This window comes from Amphiura filiformis, chromosome 3 (genome assembly GCF_039555335.1).
Source record: "Amphiura filiformis chromosome 3, Afil_fr2py, whole genome shotgun sequence".
Classification (NCBI taxonomy): Eukaryota; Metazoa; Echinodermata; class Ophiuroidea; order Amphilepidida; family Amphiuridae; genus Amphiura; species Amphiura filiformis.
The window spans coordinates 18,067,885-18,091,315 of record NC_092630.1 but is presented as its reverse complement, the minus strand read 5'-3'; the positions used below and the strand labels follow the sequence as shown (position 1 = coordinate 18,091,315).

General features: G+C 33.8%; 1 protein-coding gene across 1 annotated transcript in view; it reads right to left on the bottom strand.

The window, feature by feature from the left end:
- LOC140148154 (sodium- and chloride-dependent GABA transporter 1-like) overlaps positions 1-22,628 on the bottom strand; it is a 140,408-nt gene extending 117,780 nt beyond the window's left edge. The window contains exon 1 of the mRNA XM_072170014.1: positions 21,754-22,628. Coding sequence (XP_072026115.1) covers positions 21,754-22,039 — 286 coding nt within the window. The 5' untranslated portion in view covers positions 22,040-22,628. The remainder of the gene's footprint in view (positions 1-21,753) is intronic.
- Between the last annotated feature and the right edge of the window lie 803 nt (positions 22,629-23,431).

Sequence of the window (23,431 nt, the reverse complement as noted above, 5' to 3'; positions counted from 1 at the left end):
TTCGACCAGGAATGACACCCAAAACGATTGGCATACGTGTATATTATATTATGAAGAAATAACATCAATCTCTATAAATTTGTTGGAATGTGTCAGCTCAGGTTCATGTACATTATTTAAAAAATAAAATTTGAAAAGAAAACGTTCATATTTGAACATTGATCATTTTGCACAGCTTCAATTCATCTTCAGATAGAATATAGTTTAATAATGAACACTTCATCGACGACTTAATCTATTGTTATTTTGGTATTAGTAAAAATCAACTGGTCCTTCAGTAAAGGTGTATTGTCATTGCTTCTGACTGACGACTGACTTCAGTAAAGATAACGGAGGATTATTAGTATGTAGAGTGTTATTAGTAGCCTAGGGTTACCCGAATAGATTGTGTGTAGGTGGGTTTAAATGTCACACTTACAAGGCTTTATCCACGCTGAGTCAAGATAAATGGGGGATGGAAAGATATATATAACAAGCCCACCCTTCGAGGTGTAACGATTCAATATACTATCCAGCGGTCATTGGCCTAGAAAACATACAACTTTTTTAAGCTTCGCTTAGTATAACGATGTAGTGATTACCATAAAATGAACGACATTTATTATCATTTCATTCGTCCTATAATTCAGACGTTAAAGTAAAAAATTAAGATCGGTCGTATCAGAAACCCTCTTCGTATTCATGGTATTTGAATAACAGTAGAGAGGTAAAATAAATATGGGCTATTCAGAAAATAGGTGCATACCCCCTATAGAGGAGTAACTTTTCAATCTAAGAAATGTCCGGATTTCCAAGTCTGCTTTCTGAAAACGACTGGAATTCCAGTTGCTAATGTTGCTGGAAAAAGCTTGGAAATCCAATCAAATGCAGGAAAAATCACGGAAATGTTGAAAATGAGCTCTCAAATTGCGGATTTCTGATTTTGAACTATTTTTCTGCCGGATTTTTTTGCCTTTGGGCACTTTAAAAGTCTGGATTTACAACAATCACGACTGGACAAAAGTCCGGATATCCGAACTCCTCTATAGGGGTGTGCATCTATTTTCTGGAATAGCCCAATGTTCATTGGATACTGTGGCAACGTGAAACGTCAATTTAAAAAAAAAAAGAGAGAAAAAAAATCTGCACCTGTTCCGCAGAATTTTCATTAACGATATCCGTCGAGACATCCTTGCACTTTTCGGTTTGAAGATTCAATAATTCTGGCAATCAGAGTACATTTATCACTTTGCTCACCCCACCGAGTCTTATCAAAATCAATTTGATCAAATAATAAAACAGACAGGCTTTGAAATAATATTAGGACAAAAAATACGTTTGTTGGATATATATTTTCGGTGGGCAGAAAAACGTCGTATAATCCAATCTGCATTTTTACTGATCACCTATTGGCAAATAGGAAAATTGTAACAAAATGTTAAATTTGAGAGGCATTATATTTCATTTGAAGGGGACATAAAAGACACTAAATAATAGGAAATTATAGCATTATTAAAAGATACCTTGTAGTTCATTTGCGTTGCACAATAACAATACAAATCAATTTTACGTGCCACAACAAGGTTGATATTCTCGCTTATGCTGGAAGTGGCCAGATTTCAAGACTCTAATTAAAGGCATATTCTGTGATTTACTCATCCGGAGGATCGTAAAAATCATCAAAATTCAGATTTCGACACCTTGTTTTTGAGTGTCATAGATGTGCTAACATAGCCTGATAGTGGTTAAGCCGAAAGCCGTATATTGAACACAAAATAAGTTATTTTACATGAATCTATAATCTAAAATACATGCATTTGAATGGGGCTTCAACTTTGTCAATACTGCTTGGTTTTTTTTTTTTGCCAAACTTTTTTCATTTCAAAAATACCTTATGACGATTTCAATGACTTATCCTTCACTTATAGGCAATTCATACATAATTTTAAATTGTATACACTTTCACTTGGATTAAGCCTTTAAAGTAAATAGTTAGCTCAATCGATAAGGCGTTCGACTATGGTGCGAGAGGTTGCCGGTTCGAATCCCGGTGGTGGTTAGTACGCTCTCCTATAGAATTTGAGCTAGCTTGAAATTCCCTTGGACAAGGAACTTACTGCTAATTTTCTCGTTGTAACCCATACGAAACTCGAGGAGCTGATCCTGTTTGCGAAGGTAATTTGTGGAATGTCTAGGGTGTGATCTTCTTAACTACAAGTCCCTGTGTTGTTGTTTAATGGTTTATGGAATGATGTAGGCAGTAGTGGTCAGCGACAACCTGTAAAGTGTGCTGAGACTTGTGGATCAACGCCTAGGCGTTGTACCTGTGCGTAGCGCACAATAAATCACTGCGCTTTTTCTACTTTGAAACAAAAATGCGATTATATATTGTTGTTTTCCTTACAACCTGTAATAGAAAAGGTCCTAATTAACGATGAGTGATTAAACCGATTCCTGAGCAGGTATAAATAAGTAGATACGTAATAGATGTAATTGAGTATTTTAAAAGAAAGCGAAGAAAGCAAGGTTGAAAAGGCTATTGTGTTCTGCAAAGAGATTCATTTGGTAGGATTGTTGAGATCATAAACTGGTTAATTATGCTAGCCGAATCCAATTACTCTCGGAACTGAGCTTTCGCCATCTTGGCTGATGGCTTGATCACAGATGAACTGGTCAAAGAATATACCATATGTGGAGGGTACTTGTGAAAAATTGCAAAGAGTTTTCCGCAAACATGGGTTTACCACAGCCATGAAACCAACCAACACTCTAAAAAGTGTTCTTGTCCAACCCGAAAGACAAAAAAGACATCGATCAGACCAGCGAAGTTGTATATGACATCCCGTGCAAAAGGTGTAATAAATCATACATAGGTGAGACTGGTAGACCATTTGGGGTAAGGAAGAAGGAGCATCAGAAAGACACACAAAAGTTCGCTACCCAAAAATTTCACTAGAGCCAGTAGAAAGCTTTCTACCACTGAACAGCACAAGTCCGCCATAACCGACCACGCAGCACAAGAAAATCACGTCATCGACTGGGAGGGGGCCAAATTACTAGACTCAAACCCCTTCTCAAGAAGAGTCAGGGAGGCCATCCAAATCAGAAAAAAGGGCAAGAACTCACTCAACTGCGACGAGGGTGCATACTTTCTAGATCATGTATATGACCCACTGCTTAAATCAACATCACTTCCGGGTAACGAGGATGCGTCAATAGCAACCAAGTTTCTCGAGAAAAGCAATGGACCACTTCATCTGTGATCAAGCCATCAGCCAAGATGGCGAAAGCTCAGTTCCGTGAGTAATATTTATTGGATTCGGCTAGAATAACTAACCAGTTTATGCTATTGTGTTCTGTTCTACCCATTATTACTTATGCGTTCGTATGATCAGGGCCGTTGAATTCAACAACCTCCGGTTTAGCTCGCTTTCAGTTTTGCGAACTCAATGACCTCATCAATTTCCCCCCTCATCGTCAGTAGGATACCAATTATAAGAATGGTCAAAGATCGTCAACAACACTAAACAACAAACGGAAAAAACAGTGATTATCGCAGGTGTTAGTAAATTATGAAACTGTTATTACGTATGGATATTAATATCAAAAAATAACGAGACTTAATCTTTCATTTCCTCTCCGGTTCATACAAATTTATGATCCGTTATCAGTAAGCTCTCTAAAGACATGTCAACAAAAATAAAGGTTTTCGTTAGTCAAAGAGTGTAATTTTGATGACAATGCCTGATATGCAGAGGCAATCTTGAAATATATTCAAGAATTAGTGTAATAGAAGGAATTATTAAGCCGTTGAAGGTAACTGGTGAAGTGTGAGTATGAGTCGAGTCTTGCTCCATCTCAAACTGGAGTATGCTAGGTCAAATAAGGGCAATTAAATATTTGCCAACTTAAGGCTGCAATAATCAGTGATAATGATCCCTAGAGATACGACCCATGGATGCAACATCACGCAGCAAAACATACACATTGGATTCATAGTTATTTACTTCTTGAGATACATTGCAATAAGATTTGAAATTTGTTTAAATTTGGAAAGGAAAGCTTGGTGCATATTCAAATTAAATACTTAAAGAGAATTATGATGAACACTACAATGTTCTCTGTAGTCAATCATCATCAAAACATCCGTGATGTGTCCTAACATGATATTCTACGAGTTATACATTCTAATGAAACCAAAGATTCGTACTGACAGTGGAAATTATATTTTGACGTGACAATTTCTCGATGAGACAAATTACTGATTCCAAATTGAAATTAACTTTAATAAAAAACTGTATCAAAATATTTTGACAATCTTTAAAATAACATGATGTCAAAAGAGGGAAATACCTCAGGGAACAATACAATTTTATGTTGCCATGGTAACATGTCAAATCTATTATGTCATTATTATGCTAGTTAAGCATTGCCGAAATTGATTACTGCGAATGTAAATTATGTTGAACAGTATGCTTCGACTATATTTATAAATACGTATTTCTAAATACGCACGTGACCCATGGGCACGACATACCAAGACCAGCAAGCGTAACCAAATCCTCATGCATTGACCACTATACAGAAAAAGATAGGAACTCTGTAGATAAATATTATAAAATTAAGTATTAATTGAATAGCAAATTATTACACATGGGGGATTCCGAATTGTAATATGTTATCAAAAACAACATTTTGAAAGTATTTGACGACAGAAAAAAATATTCAACAACGACAACCTTTACAATATAATCACAAAGTTGAACAAAATAAACATTTTACTGCATAATATAGTTTCATGTTGTTCCGCCTTTGTATTCAAATGTATAGGAAGTCCACCCACTATGTAGGAGGTCACATCGAGACTTAATGTTTACAGCGCGGAGGTGGTCACGTGCGTATTTATAAAAACGTATTTATAAATATAATCGAAGCATACTGTTGAATGTTGGGTGAAGCAAGACAGGAGTGGGATGAAGGGTTATTTTGGGGGCTATCATACACGTAACGTGCCTCCCTGTGTTGCCGTAAAATTTACTAAAAGGACAACTCTAAAAAAATAATCAAATAATAATTAGCTCCACCCCACACACTGTACTTTTGTAATCAAAATTCAAACTAAGCTGTTGTTTAAACGGGCAACCTGAGAAGCCAATGTTAAATATAGATGGGTTTGTGCAAGAAGATCCCATCTGCAATAGCTGCCGGGTGTCATTTTTTTAGATGTTTATCTACACAACAATTGTAAAATTTTCAAATGTCTATAAGGCAGCTATTGTAAAGAGTTCCTTCTTACACTTATCATCAATATGAATCTGTTATTTCATTATAATATTCAAGAGGCTTTTTCCTTCTCTTAGTTCCATCTATTTCCCTCTCTGGTAATTCTAATCTAGGTCAGGCCCATGCGGATACTTTAATAATTGAAAATACTGCGCAAAAACCGAGGGTTACGTGAACTTAATTTCAACGCTCATCAGCGGTTTACTTTGGGAAATACAACTGACAATAAACGCACCCTAAGGCTGTTTAAACATGTAATTTTAAATCGAAATGCAAAATGATATGGAAATGTCATATTCAGATTTGATCATGAAAATGGCTTTTTGATTTATAATATAAACCCACCATATTTTAGTTTTGTGAAATAATTTCAACCTAATTATTAATGACCTAATTTCATATAATGTAGAAAAGCCAATGAAGAGAAAAATTATGATATTAATTAGATGTGACAGTTATTTATACAATATTTTTTTCTAAAATTGTATGGATGAAATCGAGCATAATGAAGTATTTGACCACCGTGTAAGTACATGTAAAATTCTCATTTCTTTTCTCAAGTAGATCGTGGGCGGGATAATTCACTTTAGTTATAGGTAAAAACTTATTGTAATATTCATGATCCAAGTATATAAATTGACAAATTTAAGTGCTTATCAAGAACCCCCAGGCACTCTACGCTCTGGATTTCTGAGCTTATTAATATTTTCCAAACACTTGACTTTTAATCATTTTTCTACTTTAAAACCATTAGTTACATGAACTCAGAATTGCTTGAAAATTGGTATATGTTGCTTTGACATTTCCAAAGAAAATATCATTCGAAACGTAACCGCGTATGAAATGCTGAATACTAGGCCTGAAACACTAAAGGGGAAGCTTAAGCAGGCTTATAAATATTATAGATACCCTCACTTGATTCATAATCAGAACAAAATGGAATGGTAAATGAATTGATTGAGTATAATCTGTCGTTAAAATACCGCACGGCGAAGACACCTGTATAAAATGATTTACAATAATTGCAATATATCATCCTAGGACCAATCGAGTTGAAAAGCATGATTGTAAAATATCACCCTCAAAGATATAGACATCAATGATAATAATTTGAAGCGAATTCCTGGGTAAAACGTGACTTGGGGTAGTCTCTATTAATAATCGTATTCTATCCCCAAGTCTTCTAACCCACTGTAGATATTATATAGGTCTTTGGTGCAATTTTGATGTTCAAAGAATACAAATGCAAACGTATTATTGGTTTACAGTATACAATGTTGTCAATTTAATTTCTGCTGTATTATTATTATGATTCCTCTGTGACAGCAAGTGATATCTCGGTGTGTATTTCGTCTTACGGCAACTGTCACAATGTATATATCACATGTTGCGCTAAATGTTTCACAAATGCTGAACCAACCAATGCACATAATTACAGTGGTAGATTTTAACTGGTTTTCAATAATAATCGAAATTGATAACATTTCGGAGGACGGTGAATAAACACAGTGTAAACAAAAGAGAATTCCGTCTAGAAATATATATATTAACGAAAGATATGAAAGGCCAATACCCTTCTCAAAAACATTGCAATAGATTGGTCTTACAAATATACATGTTTGTACAGCCGCCTTTATCAGTAATATAGTTGTTCAAACTCCAAATAACGTTTTTGTTGAGAGTGTCTGCCTCTTGTCTCTTGTGTCAAAAAAACCTCGTTTAGAGGCATATATATGCTTGTAGACGGAATTTTACGGTATGCTATATGAATGTGCAATGACATACATAGTTTGAGGTTCAATGATCAATTCAGCATTTAGCAAATGTTAGTTGTGAATGTTCAATCAATACTCGTGAGTCATATTTGGGTGGATATGATATTAGATTTAATATTAACATTTAATAACATTTTACCAAGCATGTCGAAATTTTTAAATAATAACTTTAATCAATTAATCAATTGAAATTTGAAATGTCAGTAAATATAGATATTTACGATTTCATGTAAAAGCAAAAATATCATTTTGAAATGTAAGATATAATTTAATTATTAATGTGTATAATACCTTGTAGGGTATCATTTACTATCACTATTTATACCAAATATCTTATGTCATTATTATTCTATAACGCGGTCGGTTGGTATATAAGTATTGAATTACTGTTAACCAATGATGGAGACTAGACCTCATTATGTAAAGTGATCTTTTTTTCTATAATTTTCTATAATTATTATTATATTAATATTATTATTATTATTATTATTATTATTATTATTATTATTATTATTATTATTATTATTATTATTATAATTACTATTATTATTATTATTATTATCATATTATTATTATTATTATTGTTGTTATTAATCATGTTAATAGAAGTCATTATGATAATACAATTTCCTCTTCGACGTTCGTAATGTCAAGTGGTCTAAAATAGTCCAAGAAACCTTTCAAAAAAGATGACACTTGATCTAATGGATGCCGCAATAATAACATGACTATATCTTGTAATTTGGTCTTTAATCCAAAATATTATATTGTGTAATCTATAAAACCGAGCTTAATGAAGTAACCCATATGACCACCCTGTAGGTAAATAACGTTTCTTTGCTCAACTAGATCGTGGGCGGATAATTCACTTTCATATACTTTAAAATTGTCATATTCATGATCCATATAAAATGATACATTCAATTGCTTATCAGGAACCCCAGGCACTCTACGCTTTGAGTTTTCCAAACAATTGACTTTTAAATCACTTTCCTAGTTTAAAATCATTAGTTACTTGGACTTAGAATTGCTTGAAAATTGGTATAGGTTGCTTTGACATTTCCAATCAAAATATCATTCGAAACATAACTGCGTATGAAAGGCTTAATAGCAGGCCTGCACACTGAAAGGGAACTTAAGTAGGCTTATAGATTATAGATACCTTTATTTGATGCATAATCAGAACAAATTGGAATGTTAAATGAACTGATTAATCATAATCTGTCGTTAAATGCCGAAATTCACAAACCAAAGACACCTGTAAATAATTTACAACAATTGCAAGATATCATCCTAGGACCAATCGAATTGAATAACACGGTTGTAAAATGCCCCTCAATGATATAGACATTAATGATGATTATTTGAAGCGAATTCGTCGGTATGCCCATGTTATTAGTAGTCATGACGTAGTCGCTATTCATAATCGTATTTATCCCCCAGCAATTGACTAACCCACTGTAGATATTTTATAGATGTTTGGGGCAGTTTTGATGTTGAAAGAATTCAAATTCAAATGTTTTGGGTTATAAAATGTAATTTTGTCAATTTAATTTCTGCTCTATTATAAAGGAACAGATGTGAAATCAGCTGTGTGTATCTCGTCTTACGGCAAAGTATATATCAGATGTTGTGCTAAACGTTTTACAAAAGCTGAACCAACAAGTCCACAATTCAGTGGTATATTTTACATGGTTTCTACAGTAAATGAAATTGATAACATTTTGGTGAAAAGTGAATAAACATGTATTTCACTAGCTAATATGATATATTTTAGATTTAATACAGCATGACTGACTTGTAATTAGCTTTTCACGATTGAATTATGTAAAAGCAAAAATCGCATTTTTAAACATAAAATATCGTGTATTTATTTTTGTACCTTGTATGGGGTATTAAATCTGTTGCTATTGTTTAAAAATGCATACTATGCCCATTTTGATAGAACTTCCTTATTTATATTTACTGTGGACAACCTTATTCTTCGCATCGCAAGAAACCACGTTCCGAAATAATGTAGCCCGTAAAAGTTTCTAGTCTTACCAATTCGCCAAACTGCCTAATTTACAATAGATTATTATCGTCATCATAATAATAATTAATAACATAATTATTATAATTAATATTATAAATAATATAATATAAATATAAATAATAATAACGACTAACGAGTTGTCTGGATAGATTTCATTAGACAATATTCCTTTTATTACACAGGTAATAGTAAGTGGTCTATAGTTCAACAAACCTTTTAAGAAAGCCGACACTTGATATATCAACTGGTCTAAATAGTTCAATAAACCTTTTAAAACAGATGGCACTTGATCTAACTGATGTAGAGTAATGTAACATGACCACATCTTGTAATTTGGTCTTCAATTAGCAGTCAAACCGCTTCAAATATAAACAGTAGCGGTGATCCACAATATTATATTGTTTATATAAGTGTAATATGAATTCAATAACAATCGAATATTTTAACCCATTTGACCATCGTGTAGGTAAATACAATAATAACAAGTAGATCGTTGGTGGGATAATTTAAATTGGTGGGTAAAAAGTAATGTCGTATTCACGATCCAAGTAAAGTGACAAAATTAAAGATATATCAAGAACCACCAGTCAATCTACACTCCGATTTTTGTACCATATATTGTCCAAACACATAATTTTGGAATCACTTTTGTAGTTTAAAACCATTTGTTAGAGGGACCATGTCCACTGAATTGCTTGAAAATTGGTATCTGTTGCTTTGATATTTTATTAAAGATATAATTGGGAACGTAACAGTGCGTATAAAATGCTGAATACTAGGCCTGCAGCACTGAAGGGGGCTTAAACAGGCTTACATAGGGTATAGATGCCCTTATATGATTGCCTAATCAGAACAAAATGGAATGGTATATGAATTGATTGGATATAATCTGTCGTTAAAATACCGTACGGCGGAAACACCTGTATCAAATGATTTACAATAATTGGAATATATCATCCTAGGACCAATCGAGTTGAAAAGCATGATTGTAAATATCTCACTCACAAATTTAGGTATCAATGATAATAATTTGAAGCGAATTCGTAGGCATAACGTGACTATGGTTAGTCACTATTAATAATCGTAATCTATCCCCAAGCATTTTCGCTGATTTCTAACCCACTGTAGATATTATATAGATCTTTGGTGCAGTTTTGATGTTGAATAATTCACAGGCAATCTTTCTGGTTTATTGAATACAATGTTGTCAATTTAATTTCTGTTGTATTTTTTTTATTATTCCTCGCTCGGTGATAGGCACAGAAAGTGAAATCGACTGTATTGTATCTCGTCTTACGGCAACTGTCACAATGTATTTATCACATGCTGCGATAAATGTTTCACAAATGCTGAACCAACTAGTTCACATTTCAGTGGTAGATTTTAGCTGGTTTCTACAATAATTGAATTGGATAACATTTCAGTGAAAGGTGAATAACACATGAATTTTCACAAGACTAATGTGCTTTTTTTTACTGAATATGAACGTGGGCAAAGAGATCAACATTCAGATACAGCATTTTGCAAATCTGAATACACATATCATGTTGGAGAATTTCCGTTGTTAATAGTATGGTATGCTCAATCCAAACACTTGAGTCATATTGGATAATCTTACATCAAAGTATTGCTTACATTAATTGATATTGTATTTTGATAATGCTTGGCCGCCTTGTAATAATATATAGATATTCAATTTGAATTATGTAAAAGCAAAAATAGCCGTTTGAAATATAAGATTTTAAGATCATTTATTAAAAGTGGACTGATTTGTCTCCGTGGGTATTATAACATTTCCATAAAAAATAGATTAGTATTTCATTTCCATAAAATGTTAGCTTTTACTGTCAGATATGTCCCCTTTATTTATCATTATTATTATTATTATTATCACTATTATTATTATAATTATTATTATTATTATTATTGCAATAAAAATATTGATAACACATAGCGAGTTGTCTCCATTCTAGCTTAGAGATCGATAATACTGTTTTCTTCTTAGACACTCGCAATATCAACTGATCTAAAAAGTTCAACAAACCTTGTAATACAGATGACACTTGATCTAACTGATGTCGAGTTTGGAATGTGACATCTTGTAATTTGGTCTTTAAATGGCCTCGGCAGTCGAACCATTTCAAATATAAACAGTAGCTATGATCCACTGACCTATAACCGATTTAATTTTGAAAGAGCAGTTCAGCAAGCATTTCAACAATCGTGCGACCACCAAACACAAAACTCAAGACACAGACACGTTTCAAGCGGTATTAGGATGCACAAACATGCATATAAAACTGCATACACATTATATCAGAGTGTTCATATAAAGGAGAACTGAACATATATAATTTGAGTGATATTATAGTGAGTGACTGTGACATAGCATTTTCCTGAGCATGCACATATGTCACACATGCATGTGCACCAATGTCCAAATACAAGGAACATTATGATTCGTATGATCCTAGGAGTAAATATTAATTCACATTCGCACGCCACACTCACCCCAGCTTCACTTAATATTGCAGCAAATGATTATACCTCTTTCAGTTTGCAAAACAACACCTCGCCCCTCGGTATATCCAAGTACAAAATACACATCATGTATCATTTACAGAAATTTAGGAAACTGTCCTAGTATCTGTTTTTAAATCTTCAGATCATAATAGACAATGTTAAGGTTGTCATTGGAGACACCATGTAAGTAAAACATTACCGCAATAACTACCGTTTCGTGTGTTGACATGAAAATAAGTAGTTTATCCTGAAATTGCCATATTTCTGATTTATGTATTCAATTGGTAACATTCAATATTTTCTTTGGTGGGTAAAACAATACTGCATCATAAGAACGTAACGTATTAATTTTATTCAGGGCGTTCCAAGATACCATAAAAATACTTGGGTAAAGATTATTTAGATTCACCCTGTACACCCCGCGAACACTAACACACACTATGGACCACAATAGCCTCATCCCAATGGCATAGTCCAATAACCTCAATTGCATAATCATAGTGCAAATTTTGACCTCAAGTTGCAGAGTATGAGTTTTTGTACCCAAATCTTCAAAGGTCATTAAATGAATGTACAAATGTATTGGGGTTAAAGAACTGTTCCCCTGATCATGCTGATAGATGAGCATGTTGTGGATCCTAGTGACAGAGACGCAAGACGCGCATGTTTCGCATGATGGATTGACGGTGCACCTCGAACCACACCCCTACCCCACCCACCCACCCATTACTCACCCATTCATTAATCAACAAGTGATCGAGTAAGTGACAAGTGTTAGGTGTAATGTAATGTAACCCCAATCGGATCCATTTAGTTGTGTATACAGCGATTTCTTTCTTCACATCTGTGCAGAAATGACCTTGCCTGGGGCCAAATTCATGGTCAAGAGCAACACAGGGCTAGAGTGAAATAGAGTGACACTTTACCTCTCCTGCCTACTTCAAAGCTTATTGATATTTGCTTGCTTTTCCTCCAGAAAAGTGCAATAGTTCTCCGCCGTGTAAAGGATCATTTTGTGATTATAATATCCCAATTTTAAGGTATGGTTCAATAGATTTCTACGAAAAAAAGCTTATTTCTAAAAGTTAATTTGGACATTGTATTTGCAAGCAAGTTATAAATAATTGCATGTATTACAGTACCCCGTGCATGGTAATATCTGTCGCACAGACAGAAAATACAAATTGTATAATATATTTGTTAAACCGAACTAGCAAGCAAGATTATGTATGCGAACATATAATTATAGTCAAAGGTTTCTGATGGTGTAAAAATATCAACATTTTTTTTATATTTGGAATCATGAAACAAGGGCTATGATATATTTCAATTTCAATTTTAAGTTTTGTTGTATTTCTACTTACTGTTCAGTATAGAAAATTGATTTGAACATGTGCCATTTTTATTGTACCATTCCAATTTAATCTTTATGGAGATAGTGATCTTAATCTTCACACTCCATAAACTGATAATATCTCAAACCTGTCTCACGTAGCTGCCATAACCGACTTAAGATATTCCCTAATTATGGAACGGCTTTACAAATACCACCGGCCAGACATTAAGATCCAAAACATTTCCAATTTGTCGGGCACACGTTTTTTTAATCCAATAGGTTGGTACACATATAGGATGAACTTTGGCTGTATAGGGTACAAAAATCTTTACTCAACAACATGCTGTTAATTTTTGAGCCATCATTATCGTATGGAGGTTGTTGAACTGTGATAAATGATTTTTCTGTCATTGTGAGGTTTTTATGTCATTTTTGATGTTGTTGATTTGTTTTGTGTTTTTTTAAAAATTTACTATTTCATTCCAGCATAAACATATAATGTTCAACCTAAGAAAAATAAGTAAGAAAACGAAAACCCAATCAGAACAAAACAAAATTACAATATGCAAAATAGAATATTATTGAAACAATTGTAGTAATAGAAGCAAATAAACTGCATTGACTCAATTGCATAAATATCAGTTAATATCAGTTTGCTGACAAAAAGAACTTGGGGTTGTCCCCAAAACAATTTCATTTGACAAGTCATTGAAAATGTCAGTTGTAATTTAGCGATGTAAGACGACAGATTTAATTGCACTGATCACGATGACAGCTTCAATTGACTAGGAGGAGTTCCACTTTCCTTTAACCATGACAATATCATTTGCATCTGGCAATCCAAAAAGACAGCTTTGCTATAAGGCCAAAAACAAAATTGTTTGTTTGTCCTCCACAGCTTTGAAAGAGGATTTTTTTTTTTAATTAATGTTTTTTCGGATTTGGCGTATTTCTGGACCTTGCTAGAGCTAAATGCTGCAATCATTCATGGTGACTTTAAAATAAAACCATTTTGTTTCTTTTTATGCAGTTAAAGTTATAATGTGTGTTCATGTCATAGTCTTTTAATGATTTGGTGGGCTTTTTTTTAATTTTCAATCATGAAAGATCTTAGCATTTAGCTCTAGCTAGATCCAGAGATACTCCAAATCTGGAAAAAAAAAATAAAAAAAAAAAATATTGGTCAGGCCTTCGTCTGAGGAGCGGGCGGTGGAGGACAAACAAACAACTTTTTTTTTTTGCCTAATGGTTATAACCGGTTTCCAATGAATGCAAAGAAACAGGGTAAGATGTTGTCCCGTTTGGCATAACGCCTGTTATGCAGCAAACCTTGCAAAAAAGAAATTACCTGGCAGTTTCTAGTGAGTGTAGACAAGACAAAACTATCACATTAAATAGACTCGATAAATTCTGCTTATTTAGTTAAACTCAGTGCTGCATTTGGAAGTTGTTTAAAACAAACAAATATCAAAACTGACGGGTAACAGTCATTTTGATACAGCCTAAACATGCTAAATATGGTATTCCAGTTGAAATCCATACAACCCCTATAGAAGGCATGACCGTAATCTCCTACACAGGGGTTGTGAATTTTGGGTGACTCCATTTTGAAATCTACACTCACTGTGTGGAAATTAAAATCATGTCTTCCATAGGGGGTGCATGGATTTCAAAATGGCCCAATTTACAGTTGTCAAATTCTGTTAAAGTAAGGGAATAATTAGGTAAGCGAATTAATCAGTATCACAAAACTTTACTTTCTAAACCTGATTCTAATCTTCAGGTTTTGCATGGTACCTGAATTCTAAACATTCTCAGCTCTCCATAATACTAATAGTCCTGTTAATTCCACGAACAAAGACAAGATTTCACTTGCTGTTAATACTATTTACTAAAGTACTGAACTTTTAACAAAATTGCCAAAAAGTGCCTTCAGTTACTATTTCAGAAATTAAACTTTAGAATTTCACAGGAAACTGCCATTTTGTAGTTATTATATTATTATATGTTATGTACGAGGGTCATTCAAAAAGTTCTACTTCCATCATCATATCTCTGTTATCGTACGTGCCAGGCAATTGAAATTATCCATGATTATACTCTTGAATCTCAGCTACAAATTAAAAGCAAATTTGATGCAAATGTGATGTTTGGTTGTTAAGATAATTATGTTGGGTAAAGTAAATACAAATTTGGTTAAGATAATTATGTTGGGTAAAGTGAATACAGATTTGGTGCCCGGAAACGGTTAAAAACTGAAACCAAGAGTTTAGTAAGCATCATATTGTAGCTTTGGATAATGTCAATAAGATGTTTTCAAAACGTTCAAACTGCTTACTCAAGATAAAAATTTTGGCCCTATTTAAGCCCCCTGACATGCCTTGGGAATTCAAAACAAAATGAAACATGTTATATGAGAAGAAAACAAAGAAGAATTCAACAGACACAATGTTGGTGAAATTTGCCAGATTTTGACAACACGTTTAAGGGTAATTCGTAATTACGTCCAATTTTAAGCAATGAATGGATCTTGACGTGGAGATAAGATAAACAGTTTGTTAACAACCTTGTATATACTTACAAAATACAAAAAATGTGCCTAAGACTTAGTTGAGTTTTACTTATAACCCAATTAATATGACTTGAACCAACAAGTGCTCACCCGATCGAAGTCAGCAACCTATGGAAAAAAGTCAATACAAAGGCTATTCTGAACATGTATCGGTTTTGTTGTGAAAATTACATGATACCCAGTACAACTGTACTATCTGCAAACATTAGATATTGTAAAGCAATTTAATCACTTTCAGATATATATTATATCTGTGATATATGTTGGCAACCTTTTAAATCAAAATTAGCCTTTCTTTTCAAACCATTTACGACGTACCAAAACTGTATTCCCATTAACCAACACATCACAATAACCACAAATCACACTTGAATCAAATAACTTTTATTTTGTAGCCAAGAATTAAGAGTATAACCATGGGTGATTTCAATATCCTGGCACGTAAGATAACAGAGATGTGACGATGGAGGTAGAACGTTTTGAATGACCCTCGTATTTTAAAGCATTTTATTGTCAATATACAATTCGTTGGCAGGTTCATTGTAAAATCTGGGTTTTTTTCTACAGTGTAACTAAATCCTAATGGGGATTTAAGAATACATTCACTATCATCTTCATATTCATCATATTCAGACATGTATGGAACATATGCTTTTTACTGTTGTGCAGACGACCCTAATCCAATAGAAGAGTATTTGGGGTATTTGTGCATTTTGTGTCAAAATTAAATTACTATTCAAGTTTCTGCTGCTTGTTCTCTACATATCATTACTTAAGGTCGAGAAGATCCTTCAAATGTTGTTATTATTTCTGTTCTGTTGCATAATTGCGATCGCTATATAGCTGTAAGTAAATCTGCACGTCTGGTAATTCAATTATCTTTACGTAGTAATCCATGGGTAAACCAATCTAAGGTAAATATGGCAGGTATATGACATTACCTACTCCAGGTTATTGTTCCTGCCAATTTAAGCTTTTTTTTTCGCTTTTGCATGTAAATAAAATGTAAGCTTCCAACATCCAGCAATATTAAAATTCTCACATCGTATCCTAGCTGTAGAGTAGGGATTGAATCGTACATCGTGGCTAAAAGCCGTGTCTTATCTATCCAATAGATCAAAGGCATTTATTTCTTCCCTTTCCAATCTAACTCAATCTTTCTATCACAGTCACTTTTATACACACCTTTCTGCACTCTCTCCCCCTCATACAATTGTACGTGCTCTCGCATCTTTGGTACCGAATTCAACCGACAAGAAAATGGGAAGTCAAACCTTGCATCTATGCCATCTCTTTTGTTCTCAATTACATCTGCCCACAAACCTTATGTATTAAGTAATAGGTTGTAGGTAGATCACTCAGTGTCTATGTTATATGATCCGTGTAAAATGCCTTTTCTTGCCCCAAGTTAATAAAATAGGTGGCAAGAGTAGATACCTCACGAGAGATGATATTCATATCAATCTAATGGGTTTTAACCAGGTTTACCAATCTTTCCCTCCCAGTTGGTTCGATTAGACGTTCAATTTTTAACGTGTTGTTTCCCCTGTCTTTCATAACCATTCTAGGATATTTTATTTGACGCATCTCTTTGAATTCAATGCTTATTAAAATTACATTGCCGAATTACCACGTATCAAATTCAATCTCATATATGGTGTGATCAAAATACAATAGATGTATTCTGGAAATTTAGAATAATTATATATCGCAACTTGGTGGGAAGGCTTGAAATATGCTTGTGGACAGAATGCAGTTTTGAAAGAAATACAGTTCCCATTGGGAATGGATTATTTTATATATGTTGGCAAGATGAAGTTTTTTCTATTCTTACACATTGTATACATTAATTAGTTGTCATTTTAGGAATCAATTCTTTGTGCAGGTTTGGCTGGGAGTTCTCTTATTTTGAGAAGAGATAACAACTTATTGATTCTCGAGTTAATTAAATATTTTACTTTTCAATATATCCTTTCATGTGGTATGTTTTGTTCGTCTTACGTCCAATATTTTCAAAACCATTCTAAAAGTACATTACTCAAACTACCGTCTGCAACAGACACTTCAAATCTCAAATATCGTCAACCTGCTACGCTAACTGCCTAAGTCATTTTTTGTAATTTTGAGAACAAAGTACAAAATATGGTTCAAGCATGCATTTAAACACATTTATTCACCAATCTTTGTACAAGAACAAATGATAATGATACAAATGAAAGGGAATAATCCGAAATAATAAGTGTTATTACGTAACTGATGCATGCGTGAACACATTTTGTTCTTTGTTCTCAAAATTACAAAAAATGACTTGGGCAATTAGCGTAGCAGGCTGACGATATACTAGTTTGTCGGGGTGCAGCTCGTTAACACCAATATTCCAATATACCCCCGCATATACCCAAGGACTGACTTCTGAATGATTAATACAAATAAAAATGTGACCTCTTTCTCAGCTCAGTATATCCATAAATACCTATAATAAAAACTGTGAAAGTGATAAGCAACCCCACAACCCTGTTACTGATTTTGTTTTATAATAATATTTTATCGAGTTCTAAATTAGAAATATGTATAAAATAAATTACCACCACCACCACCACCACCCACACCTGCACATCCACATGCAAACACTTCATTCATATATTTATATATATATATATATATATATATATATATATATATCACGTGGATTGCATGTCTATTTATCTCAGGTAGTTTTGTATTCTTCTAAATACGTTGATATAGATTATACAGTAAAGCCCTGGAGAGGAAACCTAGATTTTCTTCATTACCGAGCCCATTTTCTCAGCGTTTCGTTTCATCCATATAATATTTGAAATGGATGGGTGAATAATGCACTCTTATATTATTTCTCCGTCTAAAAATGCTTAAAGCCATTATAATACGCATATTTACACTTATATTCTAAATTGCCAGAACCCACTTGGGTCATGGTACAAATATGGTCAAACTAATGAAATATTTTGGCGATATCGCTGTTAGAACACCTCATCAACATTGAAAGAAACTGAGTCGCGTGAAATGTAGTTATTATATCTGCAAATAGAGCTCGTTCATTGGTTAACATTAATATATTTCACCTAATATATCCTTTACCAGTCACCGCCATAGACTATTATAAGCATTACATCGCAAATGATTTTTTCCCTTGAATGATATTTTCCTTGAGGGAAATTTCATCAATTGCGGATTAAGCTATAAATTTTGTATTTTAGTAAATGCTAGCTATTCATTACAAAGAGGGATTGGTAGCTTTGCTTTGATCCATTTATTCGCGTTGAACTTGTTTGTGCCATTCCAAAGTACGAAATTATTGAAGGGGTTGAGCTGGATGTATAGTCTTATGAATGTGAAAAATTTGTGTAATTCTATAATTGACTAAACCAGTGAAACGAGGCATATATTATGAAGCAAAACAGCGGCAAAATCCTATCATACACATTATTACACAAGCAAATACGCGACGTGACAAATTTACTATTTGGCTAAGGAACTATATATCTACGTGTCTGTCACTTTTTTTAGGCGATTTCATGAAGGGAAAAATATATGAGTTTAACTATTTGTCCTCATTCACAAGTGAAAAACGCTTTTTCATGCTCCTTTAATATTCTTGAAAAATACAGAATATAGAATGTATAACAATAAGAATAAGAACAACAAGAACAAGTATAACAACAACAACAACAACAACAACAACAATAATAATAATAATAATAATAATAATAATAATAATAATAATAATAATAATAATAATAATAATAATAATAATAATAACAATAATAATAATAATAATAATTAACGTTGTTGTAAAAGCTGTTATTACTATCAATTGACCCATCACTATTGACCCATTACTCTACTGATCCATCACTGATTTTTATTGATGATTTACATGTTTACTTATTAAGCCTATTGTTCTTAACACCATATATTGATTAGTATAATTAAAATATTACAGCTGCAGTTACACGTTAATTGTACGTGTTGATATTCAGAGATAATCATGTTGATAACAAAGGGTTTTCGAGCTAAAAAATAGACATATTAATTGCATCCCAACTTGAAACATTGATTTTTTGTTTATAGTCTGTTTACCTTCATCAGATGTGTTGTGTTCTAAATATCGCTCTTTACTTTTCCTTAAAACCTTCTATATGCTTTTTACTGTTACGTATTTAACGGATTTCACATTTCAAATTTGGCAGTATCGTCATTTTGCAAGGGAAGCAAAAACTACCTAAATGTTCAAACAAAGTGTTTTGATTGGTAAGTGTGCTTTATGTCCTCTGCAAAATGAAAACACCATCAAATTTGAAATTTTGTTACTGTTACCTAATTGGTGCACGTGTGAGGTTTATCCTGTCATGGACGTTATAATTTTACATTTGCATAAATTAACCAATAACCCACAGAAGTACCTTGTTACATTTGTTTCAAGAATCAAATATCGCAAACCAAATTGGTAAACATTGTATTATTATTTTTTGCTCATTGCATATAATACCACGGAATCGTGATTTAATAAATGACGGTGTGCAATTGCTTGAAAAAATGCATAATGAGATGTAAAAACAATGGTTGGTGTGCCACAAGCAAATGAATCCGTATATATCCTGCTGTGTAGCAAATTTGGCTATCGTGTATCTGCAGTTTGTCCCTACTGGGCAAGAAAATACCTGTATAAAGCAGATAGGTTATTGCACCATTATATTGGGCAATTCCACTTGAAATCCATATACCCCCCTATGGAAGACATGGATCTGAATCTCCCACACAGGGAGTGTGAATTTCTAATGGGGTTACCTGAATGGGTGACTCCGTTTGAAGTATTAAGTTCATATCTTCCATAGGGGGTGTATATATTTTATTTGGAACAGCACATTCCTGTTGGCAGCGTTAAACTACCTTACCTCAGGCTACCACTTATCCACCATTCTTCACCACCCCAAGTGTCTGTCTTTAATTTAGTATTTGAAATCTGCTAAATGCTATTGTTGCTTGGAGGCTGTTCAACATCCCGATAGAGCATTCTTTCGTATCTATAATACAGTATCCCTCCGCATTTTCTTAGGATGATCGTCAATCTTACTTAATACGAACCAGACTATTAGAGATGTGAAAATCAAACATTAATTTTGTTCTTGCTTTATAGTGTTCTTAAAATGTGGTTAGAATGTTTATTTGACTTATGTGATATGCTTTATTCCCAGTTTAGACTTACAGGGAAGCCATTCTGTGCCTTCACATTGATAGTAAAAGTGGGATCAAGACTTAGTGAACATTATATTGCAAAATGTCATTTTTAGTAACCCGGTTTGTAAACACATATTCTGAATGGAATTTGTAAGTGTTTCCAATTATCTTGGAAATAGAACCACTGAATAGAAACTTTGCCATTGTGTAATATTTCCCCATAGAAACTGCTCTTTCCTAATGTAAATAGCATACGTTGTTCTTGTTTTATCAACAACTTTATATTTCTACGCCTCTTTTGTAACTCTTTCTCTTTTCAAAGTTTAAGTTCTATCTGGATGGTGAAACGCGAAAATTGAGAAATACATGCACAATATATGCCCTGGCTGTTAACAATAAAGAACGAAATACAGACGTGATGATCGCTAGAACCTTAAGGGGGAAAACTTGGGAAGGAAAATTACCTTCCCGTCACGTTAAAAGAGATTTATGCTTTGGTATTTCAACTTGTACTAACGCACGCCCAAGGGTTGTTCCTTGTGTATAGAAATGTGTGTGGTACAAATCAGAACGACCGCTAGCGTGTTGTATTTGAATGGCTGGTTATTCGACACCTGCGTTCCACAACAGTATTGAATTTTAAAAGAAAGGTATTCATGCTAACCGTAATTGTGAAAAGGGACAATATTTTAATGTATTTGAAAAACCTACAGGTAGAATAGGTCTTGTTGTGATTCAGGGGTCCTGTACTGTACTTAATGTAAACAAAGTCTTGAGAGTTATTTTGATACCCTGTGGAATAATCATAATATATTCCGGCTGATAATCACCAATTTCAATTTAAATTTAGATTATCTCGTGTTTTGAGTTCTACGTACACTGTTAGATCTCATGGTTTTAATATTTATAAGATCTTGGGTAGTATATTAATATAATAATATTTAACTTGTGTATAAATATAAATACATTATATTCATACATTATTTACATAGTTTTAAGGCGCATTTTTTTTCAGAATCGAAATAATTCTTACCTCCGCCATTTTTGTAGCACAAATATGGAAAACGCCATACATTGCCCAATCCGATTGCAAAGCCAACACAAGCGAGGATAAAGTCCATTCTACCCGTCCAATTTCCTCTGTCATACTTTGGGTCCACAACTTGTACTTGCGCTGCAGTCTCAGCTGCCCCATCGGCTTCCAACTTTTTGTCTCCTGCGTGGTCCATTGCATTGTAGTTGCCATCTGTAGCTTCGTCTGGTGGAGGTAATTTCTCTACTGAATTCACAGAGCCATTTTTATTTTCGGTGGCCGACATTCTGTTGATCTTGTTGGCAAATATCCAAGTTTAAAAGCTCTAAACAAAGCCAACAAGAGCCTCCAAAAGCAATCGTATGGAACAGGACTCTGTCGGGCAGGCAATAGAAAGTGCTAATTGCCTTATTGTGCGTATAGCATCTATTGCTATGCGCAACTAGCAGCAAAAACTCCTCACTATGCACACCAGCGAATTTCTAGTTGAGCACTGTGATTGAAAGTGCGCCTCAAGTGGCTCTCTGTCACAGATGCAAATTGATACCCTATTCTTGCGAATCAAGAGTAAAATGGTTTTAGCCTTGCCTGCTCAATGTAAGTTTCAACGTAAAGTGCTTTAGGTAAATTCCCTAGCTCCTCCAACTGTAAACCTGTCGAAGTGATAGCAGCTTAAGGCAACAAATTTGCTACTCCTTTTTTTTTTTTATATCAAGGACTTAAATTCTCTCCGTTGGCTGACGCGTATGACGCGACGCGTATCATCAGGTATTTGCTAAAGAAGACCTGGAGGCATTAACAAAATTACAAGACGACTGTGACAGGTAGACTAGTTCTACCAAAAGGTAAACCAGACGAAATGACAACTCAACGAAGCAGGTACGTCCCAAAACAGATGTTGTCACATACAACCACGCCACCTAGTACAACCAATCATTCTTGTATATAGTTACCGTTAGATATATATATATATATATATATATATATATATATCTGAATATCAACGGCAAATTATCCCACTAGCTACCTGTAGTGAGGGTGAAATAATCACTCGCTGGCGTCGTTTTCCTACTTTTACCGCTCCACATCACCAGAACAAGACAGCGAAATAGAGAGAAAGAGAGAGAGAAACAAATCCGCATTGAGGCTATCCAATTGTTTCACTGCATAATAATACGTATCCATATTGCCGAAACGCATTGTAATATCATACTGGCAGCTTTTAATAAATCAAATGTAATATGAATGTAACCTTTTCAGGAACAATGTATTGTAATATACCACAACAAGTACCATTTATCAGATTGTCTCTTAACATGATATCACAAATTGGACCGGTGTTAAATTAGTCCTCGTCAAGCTGAAAACCAAATACCGCTCAACAATTGCTCTATTCTAGCCTATATATTACAATTTATAATATTATCTGACATTAGATGCAAAGCTTCATCAATATCTATTCCATTGCTGATAGCTAAACTGGCAAGTGACACCACCATTCCCAGATTTCAACGATTAATATGACAAGGCTCGATCCTGTTAGTTCAGGGTAAACTAGGGTTCACATGCTATAGTAAGGAGTGCCTTGAATTGCACAGTCACATAATACGAGAGCCTAGACATGTTTAGATTCCTTACATTTGGTCATCTCCAATTTATTTCTCTTTTCTCGGGGTGG